Raw genomic sequence first — 24,085 nt, 5'->3', positions numbered from 1 at the left:
ATAATTCAGCTGAACACTTATGTTTGTGGTCAAAAGGAAAGAACGCTCGTCATTCAAATTAAATAGAGTTACGAGAATTGGTAACGAGAAAAGCTAATTAGAAGACTTAAATTTCCGAATTGACATAAAATTGACAACAAAATTCGAATCAAGCCATGGTTATGAAGATTACAAATGAAGATAATCGAGGTTATGTATCGCCTCAGAGCGGTTTGAGAGCTTTCTCATCGTATACATACATATATCCAGGTTTCACAAATAAAAACGGTTTGTGGTTTTTGACCAAAGACGAATTGCGCGGTTAATGCTAAACCACGTGAGTTAAATTAGTTATCACTCTGACTATCCCTTGCCTGAAATACTTGACTCGTGGATTATTCATTGCTATTAGGGACTTTATTTCGTTAGTATAATTTATTCATGAACGTAAATAACGTATCGTTTGGCTCTAACAAATTCCAACTTATATATATTCACTTATAATTCACTTTTGATTGAATATTATATAGAAGGTTCAATTTTTTAGCGACAAATTCGAAATCTTGCGGAGCTGCTCTATAGGATCTGGTGCCAGCGACGGAACTAAATAAATAAGAAGAAATTAGTTCAGGGCTCCGACCACCTTTTGTGAAGCAACAAATCCTGGACGCAGGAGCGAGAGAAATTCGTTTTCTGTTCAGTAAAAACGAATCTTCGCCGAAAAAAGTAGATCTAAGAGAAAAAGAATAAGCTTTGGTTAGGATAAATCGAAGAAAACTCTACAAATCTCTGACTAAAGGAGGAATACTTGGTAAAGATAATTTTATACAGAGAACTTTTTAAAATATTGCTAGTTGTTGAAATGCTTTCGTTGCAATCAGATGTTTATTTTGGTTTTATAATAAAATAACAGGAAAGAATTAGAAATCTTACATTGAAATAATCCATTAATAAATGATGATTTGAAACGTTTACATTATTAAATGATGATTTGAGACGTTTATAGCCGCTAGTTTACCATGCATCCTCAGTCCTCATCTCCTCTCTCTCCTAAATCGCAAGTCGTCGAATGTCAATTTAGCAAACACGTACTTTGCTTTATTTTTTGCGTGCCATATCACAAAGGAACGTACAATACATGCGGTATAAAGTGCAATAAATCACGAAATTACCAGAATCATCACATCATTAATTAACAGAAGATCAGACCATAGTACTAAGACAATTCCAAACTGTAAGACAAACCAAATAATAGGCGCCGAGCTGTCTCAAAACTAGTTTATTCATACGATTAGTAAAAACTACGAGTTGCGATCCGGATATTATAGTCTTATTTTAAACGAATAAGCATTTTTCGAAATTCGTGATCTCTAAAGTAGTTGAGAATTTTGAGTACATTAATTATTAATTTTAACTCTGAAAAGTTTTTGTTGATAGATGCATTGAGGATTACATTAAATAACTGTAAAGTGTCGCTAATACTGAAGTTTATCAATAAAACGAATGTTTATGGCCTTTGCATAAATGCCAGTATCTGCGAATTTAAGAAGCGTTAAAAACTCAGTACAACTGTTGTTATAAAAGTCGTTTGGGTTTTAAAAACTTTGATTCGTGGCAATATCATTCCAATTGCGAGTCCTGAATTTTACCCGCTATAGATAACTTCTCTCTTCCCCATGCGCAGGGCAAAAATATAGAGAATTTTTGTTTTTCCTGCGGTGGGGAATTCTCATTTAAAAATCGCGGATGAAGCTCGGAGAAAATGACAATTGTCGGGGGGCCAGCGGCAAGAACGATCCTTCCCTAAAATGCAATTTCTCTTCCTAAAATCCACCTGATGTCTCTGAAGTTTACTTCCTCTTTCATTTTCTTTCTTTTAATAAAATTAACCTTTTCTCTCTTAAATTTACTTTCTTACTTTAAAATTTGCAAACTCTCTCTAAAATATATTTTATCTTGTTAAAAGTTACAATCTCTCTCTAAAATATACTTTTTCTTCCTAAAATTCAGTATTTTTGATTAAAATATAATGTTTTCCTCAAAATTTTACTTTTTCTGCATAAAATTTTCCTTCTCTCCCTGAAATTCACTATCTCCCCCAAACATTTTACTTTTTCTCCCTAGAATTTACTTGATCGCTGGGGCGGTGGAGGGCTTCACTCTGGCCGGTCGTAGGAGTGCGCAGGACGCCCGAACATGATTAGTTGTGTCAGTCGCCGCGAATTGACTGTCAGTCGGAGCGCTTGGTCGGTGCTGACTCCGGTTAGATACGCGCTCCCTCGCGTGCCCAAAGAGAAATAAAATAACTTTCGAGGTAGCGTTATTAAGGACCAGAAAAAAGAATACCCCGGTCAGGTCAAATGGGAGGCGAGAAGTGGTGAATTGTGGACGAACGGTGAATTGTGGGAGCCGTCCGGCATAATATCTGCAGGACGAAGCCAAAAAATGCGGTGGATGTTCACCAAAAACTTCCTAGTGGGGGAACAATCTAAAAGCGGTCAAAGATCTTTCCTTGATTTTGAGTGCTAGAAGATTATTTTATTTTTTTAGGGTTTCTAACTCAAGCTCTTTTGTATACTTCTGGGTCTGGGAGGTAAATTATTTTCAATATATTACTGTGTTGATTTTGATAATAAACGAACTGCCCACTCACACTCTGCACGAAGCACTGATACACTATTGTGTTATAATGCAGACTTATCCATGAATTGTATTTTGCATCAACAAATTTTCTGTATTAGGATCATGGCTGTTGAAATACTACGGTACTTGGAAAGAAATTCCCTGCATCAAATGATCCGAGTATATGGTAAAAAATTATCATATATGATATATACTTTATTCCTATTCTTCAGCTGGAGCCAGTTCGAAGCTGAATTCCAGATGCTGGGAAATTTTAAATTCAGAAATACCATGAAATTATTCATTTCAGATAGTTTCAAAACGCAAATACCTTTTCAATAGTCCATCCTCCAATGCCTGCGTCGCATTTTGCTTAGTCCCGCTTTTTTGCACAGGCGATATGAATAGAAGCTTCTCGTGCTGGAAAAACTGCTGAGTAGTGAAGACGAAATCTTTTCAAACAAAACTAATATTTGGTATCGGTATTTTGGCAGCAGCTCAACTTTAAAATCTACGTTCATTTCACGTAGCGAAGTTGAAAATTTTCCGAGCATTTCTGAATATTCTGGACCAAAATATGTGGCTAACAAAGCGTGAAAAATTGTTTCTATGGGATGAAAATAAAATTAAATTAGCTTATAACTCTTGAAATTGGTAGACTAATTAAGCCTCTATAAGTAGGGCTCAGTTAGTTTCAGAATTAAATTTCGATATAAATGTGTTCTCGTTGGTCTGTATACTAACCGAGGCCATGCGTGCACGGAACATTTGTTTGGTCGTTTCCCCTCATCGCGGATTCTCCGAACAGGCAACTTTTCTTTATTTTCATTCATCTGAAAAATTAATTATTAGTCAAATCGTCCCAAATCCGGTAAAATTTGATCGCGCGCTTTAATGTGATTCAATCAGTATTGCCTCATACACACACTTCTTAGCAACATAATTTATATTTCCACATCAATCAAACATTCATTACTGATGCACACAACAGTTGCTCGAAATGCCATTCTTCCCGAAACAGACGAAATATTTTTCGCTTTGTCCTCCACCCTTACGACTCGCTAATGGAGAGTCACAAATGAGAGGGTGAGTATTTCACAAAAACTTTTGTAAAGATCAAAGCTTCTTTTTCTTCGTAGCTTCTCACTGAGAAGAAATCTTTAAGCTCTAGCGAAGCAAAGGATTCATAATTACAGAGAGTTATGGAAGTCTAAAAGATACACAATTTCTGAAGATACAAAACACCTTCTTTGACACAAAACGTAGATGAATGAACTGTCATAATTGCTGTAAATTGCAAATGCTTGCGCCGTGTTTCAAAGAAAAAAAAAAGCGGTCCAAAAACCAGGATTTTGATTCATCAAAGGCTTTGATTCGTCATTCAACACAACCAGGTTTTCGATTCCTTTTTGATTCATCATTGAGAGTTGGAGAACAAATCAGAGTAAAAAAACACATACGACATACCAGATAAATCCGTAAAGATATCTGCGTTTTGCTATAGTGTTCTTACTAGAATAGTGACTATTGAATTTATTGACATAACGACAAAAACAGATCATGGCAGCGTAGGCGGAGTTTCGGTTCCAAAACGACACGTGGCCGCACTAAGAGAAAAATTAATGGGTAAAGTACCTAAATACCGTTCAAAAAATTGTATGTAATGACGGCATAAGTGAACCGATCCCCTTACTTTACTGTCAGTATTGCACATTGTTGATTCAAATAGTTGAATTCGCATATGTTTGCCGATGACACTCAAATTCACGACTACTGTGCACCGGCTGACGCTGCAGCGTTGCAGAACCGGATGTCCGTCTGCATGGAAACCATCTCAGACTAGATGTGCTTCAACCGGCTCCAGCGCATCATCAACTGGCATCAAAACGGCATAAATATAATAATTTGGTTCGCGACTGCTCGGCGCCAGCATCAGCTTCCGGCCAACCATGTTCGCGTGTGAAACTATTTCGTCATGCCTGCGTTTTCGGTGTGCAATCTCGGCATTCTGCTGGACTCAGATCTTTCTATTAACAATCACAATTCCAAAGTCACCACCGCTTGTTTTGGCGCTCTGCGACGAATACGTAGTCGACCAACAGCTGTCTCTTGTTCTGACCGGACTGAACTATGATAATGCCACACTCTATGGACTTCCAACCACTTCAATAAAATACAATCCGTAATGAACACTGCTGCACGACTGGCGCGCAATTAGTTAAAATTAGACCATGTGACGCCGATATTGCGCGATCTTCACTGGCTGCGCAAGCAGCAGCGCACGCAATTCAAGGTCGCTCCTCTGACGTTCCGATGTCTTCACGGTCTGGCGCCTCCTTATCTCGCGAAATGTCTGCAGCGCCTGTCAGATCTGCTTTCTAGAAGACGACTGCTTTCGCCATCACCATGAAACCTCGTCGTTCCCTATACACGTCTAGTCGTCTATGTATCTACCGTCGGCGACGTAGCGTTTCCGGTCGCCGCCGCTAGAACCTGGAACAGTCTGCCGGCTTCCGTAACATTGGCTCCTTTGTTGCAGGGGTTTCGTCGAAGCCTAAGGACGGAATTATTTCGTATAGCCAATTAATTAAGTGCTTAGTCATTTTTACCGTTCTCTTCCCATCTCGTTTTTATTTATTTTTACAATGCTATTAAATTTATGTGCAACGACCCACGAAGATCGATTGAAGCAGACGCCACGATAAATGCTTCGTAGAATGATTATAATAATAAAAATAATACGTCCGTTGCCGGAACAATCTGGGTCAGGTCGAGCAACATACCGTCACCACTTCCCCACCAGACATCAGACGTTGAAATGAATGTTGTTTTGATCGAATCAACGTTTGATTCAACGTCTTTTAAACTACTTTCGTCAATTGTGCTACTATATTTGTATGAATATTGCATTTGTATTCCTCGTTTATTCGAGTGAAAGTTCTGTTCTGATGCCTCGGTGATTTGGCTGCCTGCTAGCGTGAATTATTGAATAATTAGAAATTCTGGTGTGCATCGCCGTGATTATGACCTCTGCCATACCATGTGGATTAATTGCCATTTAATTGTTTATACCTGCACGAAATGGCAATTCTTTTAATAACCTTTGCAATCCATAATTCCGGGAGTTCAAAATTTAAGCTGACACCAATGGAGAACTGCTCTGTAGCGGTCGCTTGCACCACAAGCTCGAAAGTGATTTCGATGTATGCATGCACTGGATACGTAATTCCCAAATTTATAACGTGATGGAATATCCTATATATTAGGTTCATTATTATTTTCATTAACAGATCTAACATCAAAAATTACATATTCATGGACTTTGGGAGTTTCATAAAGAACTCCTGTTTCGACTTTGGGTTGAAAATTTTTGTTATCCGTTTCATAGAAAAAACTCGATCTGTTGAAAATAAATCAGAGCGAACATGTCCAGAGGGCATGGATGTTCTCGTTGGTCTGTGTGTTTTAATGCTGGTAAGACACTCGCCTATTCGTATGCATACGCACAGGCACCAGGCTTGATAAATCCACAGTTCTTTTCCTCAAGTCCCAGTTTGAACTAAGCTCATTATTGGTGGGATTAGAGCCATCAGTGAACCGTAATACGAGCGTAGAACAAACCAATGCCACTTAAATTGTGGGCCTGGAAAGCTGGGTTCAATATTCGTTATTAATGGCCTACCGCGGTAGCTTGTTGAAAATGAAATGATGCATGTTTGAAATTTCGTCGATGACATTCATGCAAAATTCCGTTATAAAACTCTCATGTTAAAACTTACAAATTTATGCATGAATTTACAGCAAACTATGATCGGGAGAATATAACTATTCATGTACGGCAAAAATGATATATGCATTTTTATATCAAATATATGATTCAAGTTATTGCCAGTCTAGAGGAATAGTTACACTTTATATTAGATAAATGATTATTTTTATTGCTTTACATCGCAATACATTAGAAAAAAAGGACGCATGACTATATCTCATGATAACATTGCTGAGATTAGTTTATGGTAGTTCCATCACAATGGTTCGAGGATCCGCATAAGCGATCAAGAATTGCTAAATCATCATTAGTAAGTATATCGAAGTTTTTTATTATACTCAGATTTTGTTTTAAGCCGCGTGTTCCGAGGAAATAATTAATATTTAGTTTAGTTGACGGTACAAAGTAATAACCTTTCTTTATCCATCTTAAACCTTTCACTGCATTTACCTTCAAAATGAACAGAAAATTTTTCAATTATACAGTGCAAGGGAACGTTCCAGGAAATATTTTTGGTTAACTTAGAATTGTTTTGTTTTGTTCCCACATTTATTGTCGGAAGTCAAAGTAAATTTACATTTCTACGAATGAAACAATTAGTATATTGATCCTTCAGTTATAAACTCAATATTTTTCGACCGTATTTCCCTATTTTTTTTTGGTGGTTAATATACGAAAGTAATTTTATTTTATTTATTTCCAGGATTTAATTTCAACCTGTAAAAATTTATCCCGGCGAAACATCATAATTGATTTTGCACTTTCATGCTAAAAAATAAATTCTCATCTCAAATTGAGGTTAAGTAAAATTGAGTATACATGCAGAATACGATGAGAAATAGAAAAGAGAAGAAATTGTAATCTGGGATTATTTTTTGCCACTTTAGCTGAATTAAAATAAATCCATCATGTTTTAGGATTGATAAGATTACAAATTCTTCAGAAGTAACAGCATAACATGGATGAGCCTTATTTTTTAGATATCGCAGCATAAACTAATCAACTGTGATGATTGAAAATATATAATTTATATTTGCGCGGCAATTGCTAGGTATTCAAACAACGTTTGCGCTCAAAAATAAATTTGCAGCGCGAGTGAAAGAAATTAAATTGGTCGGTCGCTGTTGTGAGCATCTCATTCCTGAAGAATTTAAGCACCTGCTATAATGGTTTAGCTGGCGTTAACGTTCTCATGCTCAAGTGGAAACTTGGCGCAAGTTTGGCAAGTTTGAGAACTTTCCCGGCGCGAAAATTGACAGCATTGCGCTTGAATACGAAAGTTCTGTTGACGATTGGTCAGCGGAATTTGGTAAATATAATTCAAGTGCGGCAACAACTTTATAATCATCAAGTTTGTGACTGATATATTGAGACGACTTGAACCGTTCCTTTACCGCATTAATCATCATTTAGGCGAATAAAAAAATATATGTACGCCATAAAAATTTTTTATGCAAATCGTATGTAAATATTTTAAGTAGTAAAACATTTTATCCATTGTTCTGTAAGTCAGGGTAACTCAGTATATATATGTATAATACAACATAGGCGGCACCACAAAAAAATTATAATTAACCGCAGTGGGAAATTTAATACAATGATTTTTTAATGTCATCAAATTCTCACAAATATTCCTTCAATTATTCATCCCAATTTTCACGACAAAGCCATAGTCTCTTGCAATAAAGGATAGATTTAATCCTTGTAGCCGGATTGCAGATCAACGTTCGATTAACGTGACAGCTGATTTACACATGTCGAACACGGATTTGCATTTGCACTCAATTATGCATTGGAAACAAAAGCAATTTTCAACTTAGATCCCGAATATATCACTAAAAAGTTTAATGCCCAAGTAACATTTTTCATAAGGTTTTACAATTTATTGATAAAGTTGCTCAGAATAGATTTTTCAAATTTTTTATTCAATGCAATAAATAATTTATTAGTAATTTTAATCAACATTCATTCAATTGTGAGAAGTTCACTTGCTTTAAACTAAAGCAACGACTTAACTAGTCGTGCACGCGGGGAATGACTTGATTATTCGTGCAAATGAGGCGTGACTTGTGTAGTCGTGCAAGTGTGGCATGGGTTAACTAGTCATGAAAATGAAGCATGACTAGTTATTTAATAATTGAATAATAATATTCAATTTAATAATAATTAATTAACTTGCTCAAATAACTGTGCAAGTTAGGCACGATTTAACTAGTCATGCGAGTGAAGAATTTCTCAAATAATCGTGCAAGTTAGGCATAACTTAACTAGTCGTGGAAGTCAGGCAATGCTCAACTAGTCATACCAGTGAGGTATGACTTAACTAATGCCACTGCATCATGCAATAATTATTCGTCCTAAACATCATAAAATGACGAATAATTAATAAACATCATAAAATGACGAATAATCATAATTTTTCGTCCTAAACATCATGCAAATAAAAAATATCTCGTCCTTCTTACCTGGCCCCCGACCATGCCTTCCTTCAAGCGCGGGATGTCCGTGTGCGACCAATTGCTCAGGCTCCAGGGCTCCACGCTCTTCAGACTCTCGTTCAGCTTTAACTTCTCCAGTTGGTTGTGTATGAACTTACGAATATTCCACGGTAAGTCGTTGTGCCTGAAACAAAAGTTAACAGAGCATAAATGACTAAAGTAGCATTTTCTTGTGTCGCTCCATCCCTGAAATGATGGACGATAAAAATTTCAACTCAGTTTTTTTTCGTTGTTGAGAATGGAAAAAAATAAAGAAAAGAAAAAAGAGAAAGAACAGTTTCTATACGTTGGTTCATATTTTTCTCAAAGGCATTTTGACTCATAACATGAAAGTGGATGCGATGGTTACCAAATTATTCTCTCCTAAATTATATGTAAAGAAAAAATCTTTACAATGCGCATTTGCATTTATTGTCTTTCTAAATATTCAGATAGCACCACTAACAAATATATCTCTAAGCCTTTGTATTTATTTAAGCGTGGTCTAAACATTCCCTTATCGTAAAGAGACAAAAGGTCAAATAACCAAAACTTATTCCAACTAGTAGGAATATGGGAACTAATAAAGTGGGAACTAATGCATTTCCTAGAGCATTATTCTTCTGACTCACTATTTTTAAACTTACAGCCTCAATTTGTTCACGAATCTAACACTAAAACTCAGAGCTCAAGTGAACACCCGTTACTTTAAATCCAGTCAGCAACCCAGTCACAGTATAAATAACTTGCACTGCTCGAGCAAGCTTGATGGCTCGCACACTGACTAGCTCACTCACTCGCTCTCTGACTCGCTTTCTGACTCGCTTTCTGACTCGTTTTCTGACTCGCTTTCTGACTCGTTCACACTGACTCGCTTTCTAACTCGCTTTCTAACTCGTTTTCTGGCTCGCTTTCTGACTCGCTTACTGACTGGCTCACTGAATCGCTTATTTAATCGCTCACAGACTCGCTTACTGTTTCCATCACTGACGCACTTACTGAATCTCTTACTAACTGACTTGCTACTGTTTCGCTTACTGACTCTCTGAATGAATCATTTACAGATTTGTTCCCTGACTCCCTTACTGATATAGGCTCACAGACTCACTGACTTTGCTTACTGCATCACAGACTCATTCCCTGACTCCCTTACTGACAGACTCACTGACTTTGCTTACTGCATCACAGACTCATTCCCTGACTCCCTTACTGACAGACTCACTGACTTTGCTTACTACATCACAGACTCATTCCCTGACTCCCTTACTGACAGACTCACTGACTTTGTTTACTACATCACAGACTCATTCCCTGACTCTCTTACTGACAGACTCACTGACTTTGCTTACTGCATCACAGATTCGTTCTCTGACTCCCTTACTGACAGACTCACTGACTTTGCTTACTGCATCACAGATTCGTTCTCTGACTCCCTTACTGACAGACTCACTGACTCTGCTCACTGCATCACAGATTCGTTTACTGACTCACTCACTCACCCATCAATGAGCGGCGCCTCAGTCAAGATGCTGCGTGCGGTGGCCAGACGCTTAGCGAGCGCGTGTGATGGATCTCCTCTGAGCGCCAGCGGGACGCCCACGCCAACGCCTGCCGTCACTGCCACCAGGAACACGAGCCCCACTAGCCACCAGTGCTTGGGACTCAGCTCCCCTGGCGCTGCCATAGAATATAATATGGAGTGAGGAGTTGCAAGAAAATAATTAGATTAATATAAACTTGGAAGGTGTTCTAATAAACATAAGGGCTCAGCTCCCCTGGTGCTGCCATAGAACATGAGATGGAATGAGGAGTTACAAGAAAATAGTTAGATAAATGCAAACTTGGATAGTGTCTTAACAAATATATGGGGCTCAGCTCCCCTGGCGCTGCCATAGAATATAATATGGAGTGAGAAGTTGCAAAAAAATAATTAGTTTAATGTAAACTTGGAAGGTGTCTTAACAATCATATAGGGGCTCAGCTCCCCTGGCGCTGCCATAGAATATAAGATGGACTGAGAAGTTGCAAGAAAATAATCAGATTAATGCAAACCTGGAAGGTGTCTTAACAAATACATAGGGGCTCAACCCCCCTGGCGCTGCCCAAGAACATAATAATATGGAATGATAAGTTGCAAGAAAATAATCAGCCTAATGCAAACCTGTAAAGTGTCTTAAGCATGGGGCTCAGCCCCCTGGTGCCCCAGAAATACGGTAAGATGAGAAGTTACACGAAAAATAATAAGATTAATATAAGCATGGAAATATTCAAAATATATAAATGTTTTTATTAGGAAGTTTAATAAAATATATTTAACGTTCTCGAGAAACCGATGTTAGTATGTATCGCGTCAGTGCAGGTAACATGTATTTGTGTGTCGTCGTAAACGGTTATATCTATGCTCTCCTGGCCCTGCCCCAGCAAATACGGTGCAATGAGAAGTTGCTAGAAAATGTATCGTGTAATGGGAGGTAACTCGTAATGACGTGTCGCACATTACGATATTTCAGATCACCTGACAGCTGGAGAAAATACACTGGAATGCAAAGGTTGAAGGAAACATTCTAACCATACAAATTTTCGATATTAAATTTAAGTTGGCAAAAATCCATCGCTTGTATGTATAATAATGGTATGTGTTTTGTAATGATATGTCGCGCAGAATGATGTGTAAAATTGTTAGTTTGTAAGCTATCGTATCCTACATATATGGCGTAGCGTGAGCCATGGCAGTGAGCCATTTCTCTACAAGTGCATGCACTTGTAGAGAAAGTGTTAGGACGAGCAGCTTTCTTTACGTTGGCATCACATTTGGCGTATGGAACCTTCTGCCACTGAGTAAAGGTAAATAAATATTTGTTTTCCGTGAACAGACTTGGTTTGCTCACATTAAATTTCATCATTATATAAGCAAAACTACCCTCGCACTCCCCGGGTTCATGTTCAGGCCATTTATTTTTGTAAAACAGTAATTATTTGTATATTTACACACCATAGGTAAACCAGAGCAAATGTACAATCTTTAAGCAGCATTATTTTTTGGACCTTGTTTAATGTATTCATGGAAATTTTTAGCTAGCTGACAAATGCATAAGACAGAATTAGATAACGACTTGAGCTTAGCAGCAAAAGTTGAGTGAGGGGAGATGCCGCTCAGGGAGACATGATAAACTTCATGAGAGGAATCGACTCAAGCTTCCTCCCAGTGCAAATTTACAGACGCGGCAGCTCCTGATTTGGATTACCAGAAGCTGAGGCGACTCTAAATTTTGATAGGGTTATTAAGGCACGGATGTGTAATTCAATGCATCACGTCGCATATTGCACTCTGTCGCGCCTTCTAAAATAATGCATAATTGTTTTGTTGCCGCTTGCTTTGGATAGATAGAAGCGAAAATGTGAAGACGCATTTTTAAATCTCCGTTTAACAGGGCGGAAAAACTGTTAGATATAAATAAAATGAGAGATGTATAAAGTTTTGTAACATATTTACTCCATTGATTAATTATCATTTGAGTAAATAGACTATCATTGATTTATTATCAATGCTAATCGATTGACTTATTAAATACGCGTAATTAAATCGTATTTAGAAACAATAATTAATAATCGGGAAATATTAAGAAGCAATAAGTGAGATATATCGTTAGTAAAATAGCTGCAGTAAATAATGTTCTTTACTACGAAAGAGGAAGAACGGTAATCATTGCATGACGCCACAAATGAATTTCCTCCAAAAAAACACAAATAAATAATCATCATCAATTCTACAAGCCGTGAACAATAATACTTAGCCAAATCTTTCAGAGAAGATTAAATTTTTTGTTAATTTATTTACCGGGTGAATTTTGTTGAAATTTCGTTGAAAATGGCACCTAAAAACAAAGTTACTGCAATGTTAGGAACTCAGCTTGCCAACACATTTTTTTAACCTATTCAGAATCGGCAACAACATGGACACACAAACACCAGTCTTCTGTTACCTGGCCTCAGTACTTGATCTGCTCGCTACCCGTCTCCTGTTAGCCGCGATGTGCAAGGCAGGCGGATTGAGAGGGTGATTCATCAGCAGATATTAGAGCAGCCGATATAGCACTCGATATCGAACGATCCTAAATCTCGGCAAGGATCATTTCTCAGCGAGACTCGTCAGAAAGACGCCTACGCAAGTGCTGGCGCTTCTCTACAGTCGTAATATCGGCTACGGCGTGCGTCTAAAGTCCTTGAAAATGTTACCCGTCGTCTTCGATGAGACTTGGAGATGCCTCAACCTGATATCAGTATGAATCTATTGTTAATAAAGTTTAATTAATACTGATTAATAGAAGTTTGGCTTGATTTATTTCTTGATTGTCGATTGTCTACGATCGATGCTCCGTTTTTATCATCCAAACAATGAACGCAATGATTAATTGTTTGCCATTATTGGCAAGTCATTGTTAACGCTTTAGCTTCTCACAGTTTAACTTTTGGTTCACCTCTGCTATTTCTGCGTAAACTTTTCCCAAAATATAGGAATGTAAATTTTTCTGTTTATCGAAAAAAAACTCATTTTAAGAGTGAATAAACTATCCATTGTGAATAATATATCACTGCTTCCTCTTGAAAAAATTATGCCTTCAGTTTTTGTTATTTTGTTTTTGATAGTATTACGTTACATAGCTTGCTTAGCTCCTTCACAAGGTTAATAGGGATTTTTTAAGTTTATAAACCACGTGGAGTGACTATGAGTAACTGATGTTCTTTCTGTTTTTTTTTTATTTTAACCGTAATCGAACTACAATAAATACCGTGAACAATATAACAGTAAGCATCTTAGCTGTAGAACCTCAACATCGAGAGACCGTCTCTGAACGGCCATGTTGAGGCTGTATCCGTTAAATAATAAATTTATTGAGCTTCTTGAAAACGTCGAGAAATAATAACCCGAAATAAATAAAATAAAACACGGAGGATTTAGAAATAAAATTTTCAAATCCTCCTGGAAATTCGCTCAAAAATGAAGTCTGATCCACGACATGAATTTCTCTAACAGCGTGGGTCTCCTGGTGGGCGACAAATCCTTTTAAGAAGTTGAATTTTCTCGAAAGCTTCCGTTAATCAGATTTCGTTAGATATTTATGCTATAAATTCAATATCATGTAGAAAATGTCTGACTCTTTATCATAGAGCATTATTCATACATTTTTCGACTCTCATGCAAAATTATTCACATTTATCATATCATGGGGAAGTATTTAGAATTTACTATATGGATGTTTTCAAATTGACACAAAATATTGCAAACAAATCAACATAATTTAAAATTAAACTGAACTAATAGTGTCTTACGACCAACTGCCAGCTTACGAAATTAGTAGCTTGTTACATGGCGATTGCTACTCGTCACTATAATTGTGGTGGCCAACGGAATTAATTGGAATTGACTTACGACTGAGTATAAGCTAACAAAAACAGTAGCTTGTTACATCACTTACATGGTTACTGCAGCTGACCGCTATAACTGTACACGCGAACGTTATCGCTAAAGCCTGTGATTGCTGTCGCTATATAGCTGCCTTCGTCCCTAACTGCATACTCAACGAAGATCATAAACTAAATCTCGTTCATTCATTGTATTCTGCTAAAGTCGTATGAGGCATAAAAAACATATCACTCTCAAGCTTGTCACCGTGCACCGACCTATTAAAAACTAAAGTTGCAATTCAAGCTATTTACTGCCGGACTGAAGCAATAATCTAAAGAAGCATTCGAGTCCTTACATTTTATTACGAAGAAAGTGTTGCTCTTGTTTGAAGATACGACCGAAAAACATCTTCCTGTTGTTTGATTTTTGAAAACAAAACACCAACGAAAGATTTAAAAAAAAAACAATGTGTGCCCCGAACTGCCAACTCACAGCAAGGTAAAAATTGAGGGTAAGACTTTTTTCACTATTACTTTTTCGTTTTCATTTGCAATTATGCTCTGAAGCACGAATGTTAATTGAAAACTTCGTTGATAACGATCACACTTAAAATGCCGATGATTTGCTTTCAAATCCAGGCGGTATATATTCAATAAATTACAACTGTCACAGTTACTTCATGCTGGAGCTTTTTTAAACAGAATCCTTCTTTTCTGCGTAGCATCAAGCTTTTATTATTAGTCTCTTTGCCGGATAAAAATAATTACTGCATAATCCACTTGTGAAGATTAAGTAACAAATTGAGAAGCGAGTGGGATTATATGAAGACAGAGAAATGTTTTGAGTGTTAGAAAGGTATTCGTGAAATCACGCAGTTTTTATTGTATATTTACGCAGGTCACAACGCATTTGTGGATCTTCATTGTTGTGCAGGCTATAATCTCTTTAAATCTTTTGTAATCCCCAGTAAGCTTGATTGGTCTCATGTGCACCTCATATGTTAACAGCCTATCTCACTCACGAAATGATAACGAGATTCACGTCTAAAAATTTGTGAAGATAAATTTATGAACGAAAATATGCCGTCCATGGAACGTGTGAAAATTGCGAACCAATCATTCTATATTGAAAAAGTCACTAGCTTCTTATGAATTTATTCAAACGATCAAGTAAAGGTTTTTTACTTGAGGAACAGAGATAAAAACACTTCATAATCCACCCAGGCAACGCAGTCGCAGTATACTGTCAGTACGTTGTAAACACTGCACCATCCACCCAGGCAACGCAGTCGCAGTATACTGTCAGTACGTTGTAAATACTGCACCATACACCAAGGCAACGCAGTCGCAGTATACTGTCAGTACGTTGTAAACACTGCACTATCCACCCAGGCAACGTAGACGCAGTATACTGTCAGTACGTTGTAAATACTGCACCATACACCAAGGCAACGCAGTCGTAGTATATACTGACAGTACGCTGTAAACACTGCACCAACCACCCAGGCAACGCAGTCGTAGTATACTGTCAGTATGTTGTAAACACTGCACCTTCCACCCAGGCAACGTAGACGCAGTATACTGACAGTTCGTTGTAAACACTGCACTAACCACCCAGGTAACGTAGTCGCAGTATACTGACAGTACGTTGTAAACACTGCACCAACCACCCAGGTAACGCACTCGCAGTATAGTGACAGTACGTTGTAAACACTGCACCATCCACACAGGCAACGCACTCGCAGTATACTGACAGTACGTTGTAATCACTGCACCAACCACCCAGGTAACGCAGACGCAGTATACTGACAGTACGTTGTAAACACTGCACTAACCACCCAGTCAACGCACTCGCAGTATACTGACAGTACGTTGTAAACACTGCACCAACCACCCAGGCAACGCAGTCGCAGTATACTGACAGTACGTTGTAAACACTGCACCAACCACCCAGGCAACGCAGTCGCAGTATACTGTCAGTACGTTGTAAACACTGCACCAACCACCCAGGCAACGCAGTCGCAGTATACTGACTGTACGTGATTTGCAGAGGCGTAAAGAGGCTTTTCGGTTAACACAGATTAAATTTTAATTGGCCGAGATGAAAAGATGAAAGCCGCTCCAAAATTCTTTTTCGGTTGTCATTACGAAGTATGTTTGATTTACGTTGTATAATATCAGATCATTACGATCTACAACGAATTATATTTCACTTTAAACTGCATTTATATCAGTCCACATCGAAGGAAGGTTTCACTTTAGGTACCCTTATTTTCAGTCCATAAGGAAATTATCCGTCGTTGAACGGGCGCATTTCCGATTGAATTTGTGCGCTTACGACATCGAGGGATCGTAATCCACGTAATCAGCAAATATTTTCCCCTTATTGGTCTGTTTGCGCAAGGTGAATAAGCTTTCTTACGTTTTTTTTTCAATCTCAAAAAAACAACACGACTTTCAAATATCATTAAAGTTTGACTGCTGAGAAATTAACAGCATCCTCTGATTTTTTGGAATTTGGGTAATCTTTAGTTTCAGTTAATAGTAAATAGACGAACCTATGTCATATAATTACCAGCCTAGAGGCTCGTACACTGTTTGAAGAAACAGCTTGAGTATTTGACAAAAATATTTTTTAGTGCCAAAAAAATAAAATAATGAATTTAGAGTTTCATTTCTATTATATTGTCTTCAAAATTGTCCTGACAATGTAATATAAAAGAAAGCACGGACTGACATTAAAAAAAATTAAAATGACTGTTGCATGAAATATTAAGACAGCTTGCTCCCATTTGTATGGAAGATGAAAGGCTTCTGGGAATGATGAGACGATTTGCTGACAGTTATACGAGAGGAATTCTCAGAATGATATCAGGAAAATCCACTTAGGAAATCAGCGAAGACATAAGCGTGAGGGCGGGAGGCTCAAACTTAAGAGGGAATTGAATTTTAAAAGATGAGGCGCTACCACGATTGTAATAAATGAAAATAGCGCGTGGTGATAGGGAGGTTCTCTCGTTATGGCAAGTGTTACGCGATATAGCACATCAGATGACAGATGCATTATAGCACATCAGATGACAGATGCATTATAGCACATCAAATGACAGATGCATTATAGCACATCAGATGACAGATGCATTATAGCACGTTCGATTACACATGCATAATAACGTATAAGTTAAAAAGCAAGTGTGTACCGATAGCACGACAACGCTTCGTGGCTGTAAACATGCTTACTCAAAATCGAGAACTTGTCGGTGCCACAATTTCTTCTGAGAAGCAAAGTGCTCACTTAATGTCTTCACAATATTCGAGAGAATGTATCTGATAAATTGGGAAAATTTAGACTCCGATTTATCCATACCAAATTGTTCTCAAATATAACTAACATGCATGAATAGTACTTTGTTAAGTCTACTTGGTATAATCGTGAACTTCTATTAAATAACTTTACGGAATTTTCTGTCCGAAAAAATTCCTTTAATTAAGTACCGCATCGCTGTGTAAAAAGGCGTGTAGTCTGAAACAACGACACACAAGGTTTTTGTGCAAATACAAAAATACAAATAGAACATAATCGCACGAACTCTGGTCTGAAGGGCAGGCTATGTTAAAGATAAGGCGTCAGAAATTCTCTATTCAGAAGCTTATGGCCAAAGCCTTGAGTTGAGTTGGAAGCTCTCATCTACATGCATCAGCAGCCTCGCTCGAAGTGTCTTGTTCAAAAACATTCTATGTTTTCCTCAGCATTTATTGGTCAAATAACACGTTATTGGCTTCCGTGGTTCGATATCGCAAACCACTTCTTCAGATTGGAGGTTTTTTGCTAGGGCGCCGAGAGGTTTACACTCACTAGGAAAAAGCGATAAAAACAAGGAAACTTGTTTGTGAGACGGAAAGAAGCGATAATAATTTTGCTGCAAATAAAGAAAGTGTCGCAATCTAGCAGAAATCAGGTTTCAGAATAAAAAAACTTTCTTTAAGTTTCAATTCCTAAGAAAATTTATCAAGAGAGGCAATTTGGCCGTCAATTTTCACGTTAGAAAACCAAATTCCTAAAACTATTGTTATCAGCATTAGTCAGCTTTGAATTTACTTACAACTAATTCACGAAATGAAATTCAGATGAAAAAGTCCAATGTTTAGTGAATAGAATCAAAATTTGAAAGAATTCCAATAATATATATAAGTAACTTTCTTTAACCTTGATTCAAGGAGCATTGAATCCATCATCCCTTCCTGTAGTTAGAAATGATCGCGTCTATCAGCATTTGATGCTTACATTTGTTCTCCTTTATTGGACTTCCTCGGTCTGAATTGAATCAAGTGGAGCTACGTTATCTTTCCTCTCGCTGGGAACCACCAGAAATGACTGAAGTAATGTGAATTTTGAAAGGCTAGAATTTCCTTCAAGTTCGTCGTAATATCTAATGAAATAGAATACTACCGCTAACTATCATGGTCGATTGGTTATAGTCGTCAGTTTCAGAATATTTAAATTAAGCTGTCAGTATAATTAAAGTTTTTCAGAATTATTTAATAGTTCGCGTTGTGAATTATGTCATGATAAGTTAAAAATTTAACAATTATTGTTATATTTCGTTATGATAAATTACTTCTCCATGGCAAAAAGTTATGGGAAGTGATTGCTTTGCTCAAAGAGAGGCAGAAATGAATGTCATCATAATCAGATCCGTAAGGTGAGTATGATTAACCTCAAGAATCGAATTTCAAACGAATGGAAAATCGAATTTCAGTCATGATTGGAAAAATTATCTTAGATCCTGAAATTGAGCTTAGATTTCATTTCCCAGACATTTGAACAGGGGTGGATTTGATTACTACTGAACAAAACTTGAAGATATTAAGATATTAATTTATTAATTACCCTGTTAACAGAACAAAATGAAGCGACGTTGAGCAACACATTAATTCGCAAGTTTATTGAAAACAATGAATGCATATAACTTGACTTGTAACTGAAATAAACAAGTGAGTTTCGGCATTCTTCAACACTTAGAATATAAGAAAAAAAGCTCGACGCGTTTGAAGTCGATTTTTACAGCAAGAGCGGGAAAACGCGTAATGGTAAAAGTTTCAGCATTTTTCAAAATTTTCACAATATTAGTATTTAACATTTAAGGGGAGCGTCTACCTAAAAATTATCTCGGCTATTTACAGTCGGATCACTCTGAAACTTGGTACACATATGTAAAATGCAAAAAAACTCACATTTTGTTCGTGTACATTTTTCGAAAAAAATGAAAGAAAACGTGAAATTCATAGAAAACGGCTATAAAAGGGGGTACTGTAGAAATGGATCTAGTCCTAGGATTTTCAAGCTACAACATCGAGACACATATCATTCGATGCGTAAGGTCTTCATCCACAAAATTAAAGAGCCGTCATGTAAGTAAAAATTCACGTACACAGATGGCAGTGGTACCGTTGGATAGGGCAGAATGCCAGCTTTAAAATGAGTAGAAAAACCGAAAAAGTGAAATTTTTCAATTTTAGGGTAGACGCTCCCCTTAAACGCGCACACATTTTGTTCGTGTTGTATATAATTGTATGCAAAGCATTATAAAATTCCTTCATTTTAAACTGAAAATGATTTTAACGCCGTGTTGGGCTTTTTACAATGTGCAGAAAATATCACCTCAATTATTTCACAATCAAATGCAGCCTGCATACAGTATAGAAGCAGCCATTGGGAAGACACTCGAATGACAGTTATACGATTCAATCGCGATATAAAGAGAAAAAAGAATAATATAATACCTGAATTCACTGATATTTTCTTAATGTACACAAACAACGAAAGCAGTAGGAACAAAATGTTAGTCTTTCCTTGTCTTTTGTTGAGATAGGTGGTATATGAAGATGGTGCTTCAGGAAGAGAATTTAAAATTAAATTTGCTGCAACATTTATTGCGTCAAACGATCTCAAAATTATTTCTGATCTCATAAATTTTCTAGAATTTCACTCGGTTTCTATCAGTCGTAATGCTAATGAGGCTGTTGATTCGAAAAGCGAATGTTTTGCACCAAAAAAAAAAAGAAAACATATTTTTTTAACTTCGGCCTAGAGATTATTCTTTGCTAAATAAAGTCAAACGCAATTAAACGTCATATTGGCCCTATCCATTGAGCAAACACGGTTGGACAATTTTTCTCTTCAATTGGTGGAACCAAATCAGCGTAATTAGATTTTAAGTGACAAGTTCTAACCAGCCATGCGGACACGATTAGAATTCCAAACTGATGATGTGGCTCTGACTCTGCTTCTTCTGATAATTTTAGATTTATATTTATAATGTCATTGAATTTGATTTGTTTGAATGACTAGTAATTAGAGGTTGATGATGAATTTATTGAATGGAGAATAAAATTGCTCTACACTTCAATACTCGTGGATAATGGAAAAAATACGTTACAAGACTAGCTTGGTTAAATAAAGATCACAACTAAAGAAAAGTCTCATTAAATATTTATGGGAGCAAAGTTTTCAGTGAGTTCATAAGTTTCCTTTCAAAAACTAAGCCGTCACTATTTTCTGTAAAAAAACGTCACGAATTGATTGCCCAGTCCAACTTACATGCATGAACATACTCGAGCTCGGATGAAAACTCACATGTGACCTCAACTAATATCATGACACTAATTATTTCAATAACCTTACGGCAATATTGATCAATGAAACAAAAGAATCCTCAATGGAATAAAAAGCCGGATGGTGAAAAAGGTCATAATTGACAACCACATAGTAATAAAAAATTGTTGAAATGTTTTGCCTTATAGTCTGAAATTGGATCGAATCTCAGTAGCTTTTTCAACTCAGCACGTTACTGCGTTGGAGTCGGACAGACAGATGACAAAACTGTAACAATATCCTGTAGAAATTACAGACGAAACTGTCTCATAGCTGGACACAATACAAGATAAAATAATTCTCCAAGGAGAGTCGAGCGCATTGCCTGACGCGGGCTGACATGCAACGTTCCACAGCCCCATTGCCTAACTCGGGCTGACATGCAACGTTCCACAGCCTCATTGCCTGACTCGGGCTGACATGCCGCGTTCCACAGCCCAATTGCCTGACTCGGGCTGACATGCAGCGCCCCACAGCCTCATTGCCTGACTCGGGCTGACATGCAGCGTTCCACAGCCCCATTGCCTGACGCGGGCTGGTGCTGTCCTGACTCAGCGGAGCAAACACTTCGAAAAGTTTCCTAGCCTGCATTACCTGACAGAAGGAAATATCACTAATTGAACGTTTGAAGGACGATATTAAAAATAAAATATTAAAATATTAGTATTATAACTTCATAGAATAGATAATAAATAAATATAATAATAAATATTTCCACAGTTATACTGTAAGTTCTAGACAAAAATTATTACTGTGATAACCTTTCAGAAGTTAGAAATTCAGTACAACCGTATATTTAATTAATTGTATTGAGTTAGTTTTACTGTTGCAATGATCGTCAACTGTTGCTAAAGATGCATTATTCGCCGTCTATTTCAATTTTGATCAATAATCTTAACTATGCAACATGTGAAGAGTATTTAGTAAGTCATGAGTTTGAGCACAAGCGCTAGAGAGAAAGAATTTACCCACTCACTAAAAACTCTAGTGTTTCAAGTTTATTTTATTAGGGAATGCGATTTACTATTCCTCGTATTATTTAGTAGAAATTTTTCTCACTTATGGGCCAGCAATAAAATTCTTTATTTAAACTAATGTCAGAAAAATAATATCGTCAACCTATATTGGAAGTTCACTGATCACTATTATTCAAAAAATTTCACAGTCAAAAAAGAAGGGATTGGTAACAGCGTCTAAAAACACTCCCAACTTGCTATGCGAAACTGATTTAATATTTAATAAATTTATACAGATTAAAATAAAAAAATTGGACCACCGCTAAACTAAAAGAAATTCGAACCAAAGAAATGAAAACCAAAACATCATTCAGACCCGGTTGTACTCTATTTTAAACCAAAGCATCTTTAAGGCCACATTCTAGACCCATGTGCACTCTATATGAAAAGAAGGCTCTTGACTTCGTAACTCCTATCTCACAGAGTTCAAAGTTCGTCAATAAAATGCTGCTTCGAGAGTTTGCCTCTGCGAACACTGGATGCGAGCTTTCTAGAAGAATGAATCATTTAGCTGGATAGTGAATCTTCTATAATCTATAGTATGTCGACATAGCAGGAATGGCGCAAAACTTTGCTGTTACCAAACTAATAAAAACATTTCGATAATGGAGATAGATTACACTATTTTTGATGAAAATATTTAGGTACACATTTGTTCGAATAATTTCCTTTAAATCATTTGAGGTGAATTATATGTTGAAGGGAAGATAACTAAACTATCTAAGCCAGTTAAAAAATGCAAAGAATGATGAAAACACGTGTAGGAAGAAAACTAAGTTCGTGAGATAGAGAAAGAGAGAAAGTTCAAAGAGAAAGTCAATTTTGCTGGGTTGGGCTTCAACTCATCGAGATTTTGCTGGGCTGAAGCTAATCCCGATGTGCACTTGAGAAATTACTAGAGCTTCTTAAATGTTTGAATGATAAGTATAGTTATAAATAGCGGTAATTTACACTTTTTAATTTTATGTTCCAAAAGATTCATTGAAATACTATATATTGTGAGATTAGCTTATGAACTATTCTATATGAGCAGTTGACTCCAATTTATCACAAAAAACAGCAGAAGTTGAAGGAAATAGAAAAAAATTACTACTTAAAGACCTGATATATAATTGGTAGATTCAACGCACGCAATAAATGACTTGCAATATCCTTAATATATATTTGTATAATACTTCATTGCAATATTTTCATCAATGAATATAGAACAGTGTTGTCTCTTTATCACTTTGTATATCTTCAACTGAAAATTCCAATGCGGATTGAAATATGGGCAACGATTCCGTATCGAACCTAGATTGATTTATAGTGTGAACTTTATTTATGTAAATTAGCAAATTATCTTCCATCTAAGTAAATTTGAATAAACTTTGCAAGAAAAAAATGAAACATTCGAAACTAACCTAAGCAAAGCATCAGCACTAACTTGCTTAAAAATTCAAAAATAATAACACGAGCATGAAGATAATTGAATGTTTATCCTAATTTTGTGCTATTCACTTCTTCCTATATTCCATTTGGGGTTTTAACAGACAAAAGAAAAACAGACACTCTAGTTCCGAAAATTTTAGCCAAACAAATATTATTTTCATTTTATATACTTTGCTAAGAATTTATTTATCTATGCTAAATTAATCTTTGCTACAAAACATAAAACACAGAGAGCTTCGTTATAGCAATCCGATCTTTGCGGCAAAAGGAATGTGCAGTGTTGGGTGTTGAAGCAATTCAGTTGGCTTTGAGAATCATCAGCTGCGGTTACATTCAACTCGAATTCATCCTTTAATTTCAAAGTTATTCATGGGCCGTTGGCGAACTATTGTTCCGAGCTTCATGGGCAGGCCGACAGACCTGCTGTCATAAAATATGTAACAGCATAACTTATCCCACATAGAAAGACTTTGTTTCTACATAATTAATATTCAAACGGATTAAAGACTTTCAATAAGTTTCCATTATATAAGGTTTCAAATATCTATAATATAAGGGACCGAATAATTAAGGGTCCGAATGTCGATAGCAAATAATAATTATTTTTATATATTTATGTTTCAAGTTTCTGAAAGTTTACTTTATTTGGGCTCTATGCACGAGGTCACCTGGGCGATGAATAAAGATAGACATTCATTGACCACTACTGAAGATCCGGAGTAATGGTTCA

General features: G+C 36.7%; 1 protein-coding gene across 1 annotated transcript in view; it reads right to left on the bottom strand.

Moving 5' to 3' along the window:
- Positions 1–24,085, bottom strand: part of LOC108675245 (dipeptidase 1) — a 70,198-nt gene that overhangs the window by 39,347 nt on the left and 6,766 nt on the right. The window contains exons 2-4 of the mRNA XM_018163239.2: positions 21,319–21,502; positions 10,347–10,524; positions 8,836–8,992 (exon numbers count right to left, since the gene is read on the bottom strand). Of these exons, the coding sequence (XP_018018728.1) occupies positions 8,836–8,992; positions 10,347–10,524; positions 21,319–21,502 (519 nt within the window). The remainder of the gene's footprint in view (positions 1–8,835; positions 8,993–10,346; positions 10,525–21,318; positions 21,503–24,085) is intronic.

The sequence above is a fragment of the Hyalella azteca genome, unplaced genomic scaffold, assembly GCF_000764305.2.
Source record: "Hyalella azteca isolate HAZT.00-mixed unplaced genomic scaffold, Hazt_2.0.2 contig2100, whole genome shotgun sequence".
NCBI classification, from domain to species: domain Eukaryota; kingdom Metazoa; phylum Arthropoda; class Malacostraca; order Amphipoda; family Hyalellidae; genus Hyalella; species Hyalella azteca.
This window is presented reverse-complemented; position numbering and strand designations above follow the sequence as displayed.